Here is a 13,362-nt window from a genome sequence, read left to right on the forward strand (position 1 = left end):
TTAAATTATATATTTAATTGCCTTAAGGGCACACAAGACAATACACTATATACACAATTGTTATACATATACAATGGTCAGATATGCAAATACAGGGTATAGTAAAAAAGATATAAGCAGACGGATCATGTGAATTACGGGTGTGACATCCGACCATGTGTGCGCTGAGCCTTAGGGGCATCGGCTTCCAGGTGGGTCCTAGGTCCTTCACAGCACGTTACTCATCATGAATAACCCCCCCCCCCCCCTTGGAAATGGACTGCATGCATTAGAGAGGGAGAGAGACAACGTAGTCTTACGCTAGCTTTATCCCCTTTTGGGTCACTCCCCTCCTGTCCTCTTGGCTGAACCTAAGTCTCATCCCCATGCCTCTGGAAGCTAAAAACTCCAGAACTCCTTAATGGACAGTCCTAGGGAGACGGTTCTGGTGCCATAGGATGCAGCTGGGCCCCTGCTGTTTCCTACTAGCTATTCTACGTATCTCCCCAGCCTGTGAGGCCAGAACAGACCAAGGCCCTGGAAGGCGTCCGGTCTGGTGTTCTTGGAAATGTACAAAATGTACGGCTAGGGCGTGTAGTATCTCCATAACTCCTTATGAAACCATAGCTGCCTTAAAGCAATTTAGACCACACAATATCCACATGGCAAGCAAGCCTTTTGTTCTGCTCTGAGCTGGTCAAGGTGTGAGATCAGTCACTCACAGCACTTTGACTCTTGACTTCCCCCTGCTGCTGCTAGGTGTTCTGATTCAACTGCACAGTGAAGGGGTTTTTATAATCCCATGCCAAATATGATACAAATGATTGATATGGAATTATGTCTCCAATATTCTTCACAGTATCTCATGTCTCACGCATAACCACATGTTTTGCTCTGCTGTCCAGAATCCTGGAGTGTCTATCAGCCATATCCTCCTTCTCCTCTCGCTTCCTCAAGCTCAATGTGGACAAATCTGAACTCACAATCTTTCTTCCATCTCACATATCTTCCCTACCTGATATATCTATCACAATAAATGACATCACGCTATCCCCTGTACCGGAAATCGGCTGCCTTGGAGTAACCCTCGACTCTGCCCTGTCCTTCAAACCGCACATCCAAGCTCTCGCCACCTCCTGTCACCTCCAGCTCAAAAATACTTCCAGAATCCGTCCTTTCCTCAACCGTCAATCTATTAAAATGCTTGTGCATGCCCTCCATCTCCCGCCTCGACTACTGCAACATCCTCCTCTGTGGCCAACCTGCCAACACTCTCGCACCTCTCCAGTCCGTACTTTACTCTGCTGCCTGACTAATTAATCTCTCTCCTCACTACTTCTTTACAAATCCCTTCATTGGCTCCCAATTCCCCAGCACATCCAATTCAAACTATTAACACAGACCTACAAAGCCATCCATAACCTTGCTCCTCCATACATCTCTGAACTAATCTTCCAATATATTCCCTCACGTAATCTCCGGTCCTCCCAAGACTTCCTTCTCACTTATTCGTTCCTCACCCAATCGCTTCCAAGATTTCTCCCGAATATCTCCCATCCTCTGGAATTCTGTGCCTCAACACGTCCGATTATCCACCACATTTGGAACCTTCAGACAGAACTTGAAGATCCAGGGCAGGTTCCTCTGTCTATCATTGTTAGTTGGTTTGCTGTAATAATAATAATCATCTTTATTTTTATATAGCGCTAACATATTCCGCAGCGCTTTACATACATTATCGTTGCTGTCCCCATCGGGGCTCACAATCTAGATTCCCTATCAGTATGTCTTTGGAGTGTGGGAGGAAACCGGAGAACCCGGAGGAAACCCACGCAAACACGGGGAGAACATAAATCTCCTTGCAGATGTTGTCCTTGGTGGGATTTGAACCCAGGACCTCAGCGCTGCAAGGCTGCAGTGCTAACCACTGCGCCACCCTGCTGCCCATCACTGTAAGTGATATCTGTATTTTGTATGTGACCCCTTCTCATGTACAGCAACATAAAATCAATGGAGCTATATAAATAATAATAATAAGTGTCTTCTCTTTCTCTACCGAAATACAGTAAGAAAATGGACAATACATTAAAAGTAATTAGAGATTAACTTGTTACAGTACAAGTATCACAGCTTTACAACTCCTACAACCATGAGCAGATTAAGAGTAGCCAGGGCCCCGGGCAGTTTATAGTGTGTGGGCTTCCCCAGTACCTGATGTATCACGTGATATGTCACATGATCCCCTTTGAGAAATCATGTGATAGGTCATGTGATTAACACACAGGTGCACATGTAAGACGACAGACAGCAGTGTGCTGAGCACATCAGGCAAATTTTTTCCCCTTATCTACAGCGCTATATATAACATAGTATCCTCTATAATCTATAGAACTATGTAATAACAAACCGCTATATAACAAAAGGACTCTATATAATACGGGACGGCGCTGTACATAACAAAAAGGAATGCTACGTAATAAGGGACAGCGCTATATATGACAACAGTGGATGCTATATAAAATGGGACAGATGGCTCAGTGCGCATCGTTTAAAGGGGTGGTCCGAAACTAAATTATATTTTCATCCTAAACTCTAATGCCATAATCAAATCTTTTTTTTTAATATACTTTAATTAAAAATTCCCCATCCTTCCCTCACTACACTATCCATTTAACTGCTTTATTTATTTTTTCTACTACTTCCTCTTTGATGACGCTTCGTTTGAGAATCTACAGTCTATGCTGGATACTGAAACGAAGAGTCATCAGAGGGCACAGGCTGCGGTCACTTCCCCCTCTCTCAAAAGAAGCCTCATCAGTGAGTGATGTCCGTTTCAGGGGCTAAGGTAGTCCCTTCTCTACTGAGGATGCACTGGTTGTCAATTCCAATGTATGCTCAGTAGTTTCCTGTCACTGTGCACTGTTCTTCTCAGTGCACAGTGGCAATGCACTCTCTCACCGGCTCTGATCAGAAGTGACGGGCTGGCAACAGAGTGCACGGTCAGTGCACATTGTAAGAAGAGAACGATCGAACAGAGACCAGCCCCGCTCCCACAAGTGACGTCACTTCTGATTAGAGCTGACGACAGAGCGCATTGTCACTGTGCAGTGGCTAGAATAGTGCACACTGACAGGAATTTACTGAGCATATATCGGAGTTGACAATCGACACATGCTCAGTAGAGCAGGGTCCAGCCCCGACCCTGAAATGAACGTTACTGATGATGCTTCGCTTCAGAGAGGGGGAAGAGTTTGCGGCGGTCACTGATACTTCGTTCGAGTATCCCAGCATGCACTGGGATTCTAAAGAGAAGCATCAAAGAGGAAATGGTAGGAAAAAAAAAAGTAAAGCAGTTAGTTTAGTGAGAGAAGGATGGGGAATTTTTAATTAAAGTATAATAGTAAAAAGATTAGATCATGATATTAAATAAAATTTAGTTTTGGACCACCCCTTTAATAGCCTGTTTAAACAGATGGACATCAGTAAATGACTGCCGATCGGTAATGGTTTACCAGTTGGTGGTCATTTAGTGCCGCTGGTGGCTCAATGTAAACATCCCTTTATACAAAAATATTTACATCCAGTAAATCATTGCTGACATCTCGTCTGATTTCAAGCCTATTTCTTCTTCATCTTGTCAAACTTTCATGTCGATGTCCTAACACTGGGACTCTGTCATTGCAGTTTGCTGCATTGTTCACCGCCCCCCTGAAAATAAAAAAGTTCACATATAGATACACATTTGTTTCTGAATAAGAAATCCCCCCGCATTGCTCCGCTGAATTCAGACATGTACCCACCATTAATATATAATTCGTTACTATACAACCCACCATTCCAAATTTAGATTGATAATCCATCACTGTGCCCCCACTACAGCCACTTTTCCCCACCCCAAAAATATATAAATTAGCACCTGTACTCCTGCATCCTCATCATCCCCCCCACTCTCTACCTCCTGCTCCCCAGATTCAGCTTCCCAGCAAAGATTTAACTCTTGCTAACCTGCCTAGGAGCTGCAGCTGAGTCGACGACCGAGTCACCCTGCGGTGATCATAGCTATCAATGGAGTTAGAAGTGAGAGAGTGTAAGAATCTGTGGATTGCACAGACCCTGACACCACCATGACAGTTGGCGATACTTGCAAAAACCTCCTTGTGACACTGCAAAGGAATAGAACGAAGTAGAAATTGATAAACTGACACACAAAATATATTAGAGCTTTGTATATAGAAATAGGAATATCCCTTGAAGTTCATAAGTAACGTAACGTTATATAAAGGAGAAAAAACAATATCTGACCAAGAACCTGTTTGTAAACAAATAAAAAAGAGACAAGGAACTTGAGTAACTACATTGTCTGCCAGTCTACCTTCCTGCTCTCACCTAATGATGAGCATCAGTTTTTCGATTGTGTCATTTCTCTATAAGATTCCACAGTGACATGAAGTGAATTCAAGAGCCATTGCCTTTCAGTCTCGGACACCTCCCAGTGCTGAGTCGTCTCCTGAAAAATTGAGCTATAGGACACCTGGTAACAGAGAACAGAATATACAGAATGACTGAAGCTCATACAGGGCCATATTACTGGACTCAGACAAACACCCACCTTACTGAAGTGCAATCTATTAAACAGCCGAATACTTGTTACGTTCTCTTCTCCGATTTTAGCTTGAAATGTGGAAATTCCCAATGTCGTAACACCTATGACAGAGATGAGACTTGAGCTCAGATAAGTCCAGTAGCTTGTGGTAACATAGGAAAAACTGCAGTACTCACCATAATACAGCATAAGCCGGACAGACTCTTCACCAAACCCTTTGCCACGAGACATGGGCTCTAGAATACCAGGAAAAATGGATTAGGTATGGGTCACACTTAGTGCAATCATGAGTACAGGTATTAGCACTTGCACTAGAATGTGACTCCAAACATGGGAGATGGAATCCAATCCATTGATTGCTTTATTTAGTAATTCATTAGTTATACCTCCTGATCAGCAAACATTTTTTGCTTCTGTGCTACCTCTATCCCAGAATGTCCCTGTACTCAAAGGAAATCAGAACTCCATGATAATAAGCGGAGGTCAGAATTTCATTGTCTTCTCTAATGAAATGCAGGGCAGCCTTCTATAAATTAGCCATTATGCACTGACTTGTATGGGGCCCCACTGCAGTTCACAGTGGCCGGGGTGGTGCTGTGCAGGAAACACAGCCAAGGGGATGCGGTGTTACACAACCCCTGCAGCCCAGTCATTCTCAATTTATTGGTAGGGATCCCATAGTTCGAATGGAGAACAAGCCAGGAATTGTTGTCCCTGGGCTACAAAAAAAAAAAAGATATATTCTCCCCTGTAACTTCTAGGACTGATAATTGTGCAGTTAGTTGGATCTTCTGTGTAATTGAATAATGTGGAAAGAACAATTCACCAAACTTCTAGGAGTGCTCTATTCAGATGCAAATGAACGTGTTTGATCCTTTATATAAAAGGAACTTGAAAAAGATAAATGTGGACAGACTCCAGTGATGATGTGTCCTATTTGGCGTACTATTCGCACATTGTAAAACTATTTTTCAAGAGATTGATGGGTGAAGCAGAAGTGTCTGGCAGTGACATTTATTAAGGCTGGTGCCGTGCACGGTCAGGTGAAGGAAAAGCCAATTAAGAAGGATTCATAGAGACAAGACATGATAAGAGTGTGAACTGATGTGATGTGTGTTTTGTGTGATAAACGACAAGTTCATAGCTGAACAAAAGAAACTCTAGACGGGGCCAGGAACTATCACTCGAAATATTAGATGGTGAAAAAGTCAGTTCCCCTCAAAAATCCAGAATATTTTTACTTCCATACACTTCAGTGGCTCACAGTTATTGTCATACTGACCCTCTTTATATGAACTGGTGTAGTCTAAGATCAGAGGTGTCCAAAATTCACTTTCTTTCAATGCGGTTCTTTTTTTTGTCTGTATGACAACCCTGAATTATTGGAGCACAGAAAGAAAATGTTGTAAGGGGAAAACAAATGGTGTACCTACTGGCTAGAAACAAAGAATAAGATATTGTTCCACATATGTGAAATACACTTGTTTTCCCTCTTCTTAAAAGGGAACCTGTCAGGTCCAGAGGCAGCAAAGCAACCCCAAAACATCAGGGAACCTCCGCCATGCTTGACTGTAGGGACCGTGTTCTTTTCTTTGAATGCCTTTTTTTTTTTCCTGTACACTCTGTTGATGCTTTTTCCCAAAAAGCTCTACTTTTGTCTCATCTGACCAGAGAACATTCTTCCAAAACGTTTTAGGCTTTCTCAGGTAAGTTTTGGCAAACTCCAGCCTGGCTTTTTTATGTCTCGGGGTAAGAAGTGGGGTCTTCCTGGGTATCCTACCATACAGTCCCTTTTCATTCAGACGCCAACAGATAGTACGGGTTGACACTGTTGTACCCTCGGACTGCAGGGCAGCTTGAACTTGTTTGGATGTTAGTCGAGGTTCTTTATCCACCATCCGCACAATCTTGCGTTGAAATCTATCGTCAATTTTTCTTTTCCGTCCACATCTAGGGAGGTTAGCCACAGTGCCATGGGCTTTAAACTTCTTGATGACACTGCGCACGGAAGACACAGGAACATTCAGGTCCTTGGAGATGGACTTGTAGCCTTGAGATTGCTCATGCTTCCTCACAATTTGGTTTCTCAAGTCCTCAGACAGTTCTTTGGTCTTCTTTCTTTTCTCCATGCTCAATGTGGTACACACAAGGACACAGGACAGAGGCTGAGTCAACTTTAATCCATGTTAACTGGATGCAAGTGTGATTTAGTTATTGCCAACACCTGTTAGGTGCCACAGGTAAGTTACAGGTGCTGTTAATTACATGAATTAGAGAAGCATCACATGATTTTTCAAACAGTGCCAATACTTTTGTCCACCCCCTTTTTTAGGTTTGGTGTGGAATTATATCCAATTTGGCTTTAGGACAATTCTTTTTGCGTTTTTTCATTGAAGACAAATTAAATGAAGATAATAATACCAAAGAATTTATGATTGCAATCATTTTCAGGAAGAAACTGAGTATTATCTGACAGAATTGCAGGGGTGCCAATACTTTTGGCCACCACTGTACCTTCAGGAAAGGGTTACAACAATAGGGGCGTCCTGTGCACCCTCATATGCTAACCTCTTCCTGGGGTATTAGGAACACAACATCTGTTTCCCTGCATCTGACAATGGGGCGGTCCAGATGTGGGTTCGGTATATTTTTATTATATGGCAGGGTGAATCCTGCCACCTAGGCTATGTGCCCGCGATGCAGAAATGCTCCGGATTTTTCCTGAGCGTCTCTGCATCTCCCTGGCAGAAAAAACGCATGCAGATTTTACATGCGTTTTTTCAGCCAGGGACAAGCGTTTGTCACGCGTTTTGCACATGCAATTTCGCATGCGGGTTGTCAAGCGCTTTCCAAGCGATTTTAGCATCACTTGGAAAGTCTTTGACAACTTGGTCACACTATATAAATCCATGCAACCGGAATGGATTTTATATAGTATGACCAAGTTAGTTAAAAAAAAGAATAAAAATGGTAAAAAATAAACATTATACTCACCTTTCGATGGCCCCCGGTCTCCTTATCAGATGCGTCCGGTCTCCCCGGCTCCCCAGTGTCTCGCGGTTGTGTAAAAGGACCTTCATTGACGTCATTTAGTCATGTGATAGGTCACGCGACCGCCGACGTCAGTGGTCGTGTGACCCGTCACATGACTAAATGACGTCATGGCAGGTCCTTTTAGACCATCGCGAGCTGCCGGGGAGCCAGGACGCATCACTAAGGAGACCGGGGGCCATCAGAAGGTGAGTATAATGCATTTTTTTATTTTAAATTTTTTTTTTTTTTTACAGGTACTATGGTACCCGGGTCTGGATGAGAGTCTCCTCTTTTCCAGACCCGGGTGCCATCCGCACATTGAATCGCTTAATATCCTCATGTGAAGCATGTAGTCATGCGGATATTAAGAAATTCAATGCAAGTCAATGGCGGCGAAAACGCCGCGATTACGCAAAATAACTGGTAGTGCTGCAGATTTTTCCGCAATGATAATCCACAGCGGAAATTTCCTCAGCATGTGCACAGCACATGCAGATTATCATTGGGGAACATGGCAGACCTTCTATCATGCGTTTAAGCGTTTCTGCGGAGGAATTGCCGATGCGGAAACGATTAAAAAAAGCATAGTGGGCACACAGCCTTAGAATAATTCCTTCAACAACTTAATAAAAATGATCGTAATATTCGTCTAACCTACATACTTAATTCTCAGAGATTGACTTTCTGGACCTACGTATTTTTAAGGGTAGTGATGGACTGATACAAACAGATGTATACCGTAAGAAAACAGAGGTAAATGCAATATTAAGTGCCCGTTCATCTCATCCTCCTCAGGTGTTGAAATCTATACCGACAGGCCAGTTCCTCCAAGCACGGCGGATTTGTTCAACGGATGACCTCTTTAACAAGCAAGCAATGGATCTACAAAAGCGATTTAAAGCCTGCCACTATAATATGAGAAATATTCAGAGTGGCTACGAACAGGCTAATAACACCTCCAGGGAACAACTATTTAAATCTTCCCGTCGTAATACGGACAATCAGATAAGGCTTATTACGCCATACCATGCTCAATAGAGGGAAATGACCAATATTATAAAAAGATACTGGCCTGTACTATTAACAGATAACAACACTTAAGAAGGTAATTTCATCCAATCCAGCCATAACACCAAAGAGATCAAAAACTCTGAACGACTCTTTAGTTCATAGTCACTATGCCCCACCACCTCCAAAATCTACTCTATCAACAAATTATAAGAAAAAATGGGGCAGTTACCACTGTGGCTCATGTGGAGCCTGTATTCAAGTTGATAGATCTTTTGAATTTTTGGACTCCACTGGCTCTAAAAGCTACAAAACCTTACATTATACCAATTGTCGATGCACGGGCATTATTTACTGGGCAACATGCCCATGTAAATTAATTTATGTAGGTCTCACATCCCGTGAGTTTAGGGTCAGGATCCTGGAACATATACGGCATATAAAAAATCCAAGTAAGGCAGATACATCTGACAAAATTTAAATGCTTAAGAACATCCCTAAGCATGTCAAACAGCATCATAATTGTAATTGGCGTGTGCTAAAATTTAGAGGGATAGACCAAATTCACCTAGGTGCTAGGGGTGGTGACTTGAAGAAAAAGCTAGCCCAGAGAGAAATAAAGTGGATCACCACCCTACATACTGTAAAACCAAAGGGCCTAAATGATCAGGTTAACTTTGCCCCATTTCTGCAATGGGATCAATGGATCTGCCTCCTATCTGAATATTTGTTTTTAATCTGATTCTGTGCTTTATAGATGTGCTTCTATTTTTTATTTTTCCTTATATTAACAGATATATTTACCAAACATGTATCTTTGCCTGCTATACGTAATGAACAATGAATCAGTGATGCTTCGTATACCGGTGTATACAGCTTTAAGAAAAATCTGATGGAGGCTATCAATGATATTATAATTTGACTGATGATTATGTACTGTTTGACACAAATAGAGATGTTAAATATGTTATCTGTTGGCTGATTTATTAAATATACCACATAAGGGGCCCTCTGTATAATATGTAAAGCGCTATAACCTGATGCGCTGCTGGCACTTTTCCAATATCTAAGATGGCTTCTGCAGGACCCTGGGGATTGTTATGCACAGCTGGCATCCTTTCAGTTTCCAAGATGGCATCTGCGGGATCCTGTTGGTGTGCGTCTGTGCCGCTCTGCCTCCTTCCCCCTGCCCGGCGACCTATCGGAGCTTGTGAATGCGCACATGCGCAGCACGACTTCCGGGACGCCGGCCGACGGGATGGACGCGGTGGTGGGTGGCCCACATGCGCCCATACACACAGGCGTGTTTAAGGAAAGAGGGGTACACCCTATATAAACCATGGAATATGTCATAACAGCACCCCCTGACGAAGGCTTAGCGCCGAAACGCGCGTAAGGGATTTTAGGCAAGCTGCTATTACATCGCAATGGCACGTATAACTTATATCATGATATATAGAATCTGGGTGGAATGTACAATTGGATTTAACATATGGGTCTAATGATATGGACTATTTATACTATTATTCAGGTTGTTGAATATTTATAAAATCAACTTATTGATTACTGTTATTCATATTGCTGTGATATACCCACCCGACATCAGATATTTATTGCAAGGAAGAATGTTTGGACTTGGCATACATAGATATATATGATATACCTATCTGATATTTTATATATGTATTGCTTATTTACAATTGCACCTGCACTTTACTATTGATTATATATCTCTTGGGTATCATACAAGAATTAAGCATGTAACTATATGAGCCCCATTTGTGATATTTATGCATTATAAATACTCACTCTATATATCATGTGCACCATCTTTATGAACAGCCTGCCCTATTTCTGTGTGTTTTTAATAGGGTTTTAAGGTTTTTTTTGGGGAATTTTTCTGTAGTTGGTATAAGGTGTGTAATAATTCTTTCATTAATAACATTGTGCTGATTATATTTCACAAAATTATGAATTTGTGAATCATTGTGTGCCTGATGGTAATTAATATTAAAACTGTTTGTTTGAGTACTCTCAGTATTTAAATAATTTAATAATTGATTACATAATATGGGTCAGAATATCCTGTTTGTGATATTAACTGGGACGGTAGTGTGACTGGTAACCTAGGAAAAAATCTCTACACTAAAAAAAAAATTTAAAATCCCTACGTTCTTGAGAACGGACAGTAATTTTGGTAATTCTGCCGATATCAGCCATTAGTGTAATGTGTTCGTTGGCCTCCTGACTCTTCCACAACAAAGATGTTTGGAGTCTGAAGGTTCAGGGCCTGCTGAATTTTGTTCCCACTTTGTTCTCCCCAAGGAGGCCGAGCATTCTTATGTTGGCAGAGATGGCTGTCAGTCATATAGTCTTTTTACCAACAGCTACCTAATGTGTACTGGGGCCAGGTTATTGCTACCTCATCTGAGAGCAGCATAATGTAGGGACCCTGATTCCAGTGATGTATCACTTACTTTACTGGACACTGCAGTTGGGATTAAAAACTGTTTTCTCTGCTGCAGATCTAGCAGGTCTCTGAATGCTGAGCTCTGTATAACCCCAGCCATGCTACTGATTGGCAGTTTTGTGCCTATGCACAGTGTACATAGAAAGCTGCCAATCAGTGGTGGGGCATGGTTGACTATATTGCAGCAGGTTTACTAGTCCTCTAGTGATAATCTCCTGCTGATAAAAGTGATTTTATCAAAATTATAGCCAGCAGCCCAGTAAATGACACATAGCTGGAATCAGTATCTTTGTACATTATACAGCTCTCAGATTAGGTAGCAAAAACCTAAATACAAAACTGTAATTAAGAGAAAAAAAACCCAGACAAGTGTTTCATATCCTCCCTACTATTATAGCCTTGTGTATTCTGGCTGGACACATTTTTAGGCATCTGCCTGTAATTAGTCTGTAAGCATGGCCAAGTTTGAAGTACTATCTATGCAGACAAAGAATTTGTGCAACTGATTTTACAATCGTTTCCTTTACAGAATGTCAATCAGAGCTTGCCATTGGTGTTCTCAGGTTTTTGCACCGCTGCCATGAAATCACAATATTGCCTCTAGTGACAGTTTAGTCCTCTCACCATTGGTTTCTATCTTTGGTAAAATAGTGTATATACACTCACTACAATTACCTGCAATCATGATCTCTATTTCAGATAAAGAGGGGTTTTCAGGATCAACCAGAAAGAGGTTGACATCTCCCAACATACACTGATCTTCTGGACATCCCTCATCCCACTGTTCTCTATCCAGTATGATGAAGGTGCACTCTGAAAGGTAAAACTGGTTAGATAATTCTTCAACTTGAGTGCAACTCATCAAATACTAATGTAATATGTCAATACCAATACTAATGAATGGAAATTGTACACGGCCTGGCATTTGCAAACCACTTACTGTCACTGTCCTCTCTCCAACTGCGTTGCATGTCATATTCCTTATCCAGTGTCAGTGGCTCCGAAGCCGTTAGTTTCTGCAGCTCCTCTGACTTCATCCATTCATGATACCTAGGAGCACCAGATGTGAAATGATAGCCTTACAGGACAGGAGTGACATGAACATGGACCGACCGGTGGCACATTACGAATGCTTATCAGTAAACTTTTAGCAATCTGCAGTCGTTTGAACGCCTGTTACAGACAGACCAAAGTAAATTATGTGGGCAGAGCGAGCTGTATTAGATCACCCAAGTGCACATAGGCTGTCATAGGATGATCTTTTATGCTGCACTAAAGATCATTTCACCAGTTGAATGACTGTTTTGCTCGTTCATCAGCAGCCATTTTACACAGCAAGATAATCATGAAACGAGTGTTTTTAACAAGGTTAGTTCATGATTATCTTGCAGTGTAAATGCCCCTTAAAGGCTTTTAGTGGATATATCAATAGACCACTGTGCTTCATGTTCTACAATAACTCATATATTAGCTATTTACATACAGGCTTATACTTGTTTTTAGGTCCTTTGGACTTGTGTATTACTTTTTTATTCAGTTGTAATAAATGTTAAGTTTTAACTCTTTGTAGCACTACACTCGCTTTAAATACTTATTTTCCCTGTGTGGTTTTCTTGAACCCCTATTGCTATACGGAATATTTTTTTCACAAGAATTTGGGAAAGTTATGAAATGTCCTATAAATGTCTGTCCTATTCCTGATCTAAGGGTCTAGACTTTTAGCAGAGATGAATCTGTGCTACAGTAAATTTATCACTTGGGAACCTGTCACGTCTTAGCTGCCCTCTACACTGCCCCCATTGCTTTGTTAGTGATGCAATGTGCATCACTAACAAGCTTTTTTCATGAAAATCGGTGGTAGTATAATGATTTTATAACTTTATATACACTTTGCCCTACCTGCTCGTATTCAGTCATAGGGGTGTGATTCTCTCATTCAGTCACTGCTGGCGCCGCCCATGTATTTGAATCCTGGTGATTTTTTGAGGTCCTCACTTTAGCCTCCGATCTAGACTAGTGTTGAGCGAGTATGTTCTGTTAACCCTTTCGGCAAGTATGCTCGGGCCGAGCTCCGAGTAGTTACAGCTGCTCGGTGATGAAGTTAAATCGCTCCCGTGTGCATGATTTGCGACAGTTTGACAGCTTTATTACATGTGAGGAATGCAAAAGAAAAAAACAATCATTCCTCACATGTAATAAAGCTGTCAAACTGTTGCAAATCATGCACAAGGGAGCGATTTAACCTTATCACCGAGCAGCTGTAACTACT

At 41.7% G+C, this 13,362-nt stretch overlaps 1 protein-coding gene across 2 annotated transcripts in view; it reads right to left on the reverse strand.

Annotated features, from left to right (window-relative positions):
- The window catches only part of NAT9 (N-acetyltransferase 9), a 24,856-nt gene continuing 11,494 nt past the window's right edge, over positions 1-13,362 (reverse strand). For both annotated transcript variants that reach the window (XM_073684059.1, XM_073684060.1), the window contains exons 3-8: positions 12,034-12,143; positions 11,769-11,906; positions 4,759-4,818; positions 4,589-4,683; positions 4,366-4,510; positions 1-3,687 (exon numbers count right to left, since the gene is read on the reverse strand). In XM_073684059.1, the coding sequence (XP_073540160.1) occupies positions 4,379-4,510; positions 4,589-4,683; positions 4,759-4,818; positions 11,769-11,906; positions 12,034-12,143 (535 nt within the window). In that variant the 3' untranslated portion in view covers positions 1-3,687; positions 4,366-4,378. The remainder of the gene's footprint in view (positions 3,688-4,365; positions 4,511-4,588; positions 4,684-4,758; positions 4,819-11,768; positions 11,907-12,033; positions 12,144-13,362) is intronic.

Source organism: Phyllobates terribilis, unplaced genomic scaffold (assembly GCF_046119375.1).
Source record: "Phyllobates terribilis strain yellow unplaced genomic scaffold, ASM4611937v1 Scaffold_5__5_contigs__length_657084704, whole genome shotgun sequence".
NCBI classification, from domain to species: Eukaryota; Metazoa; Chordata; class Amphibia; order Anura; family Dendrobatidae; genus Phyllobates; species Phyllobates terribilis.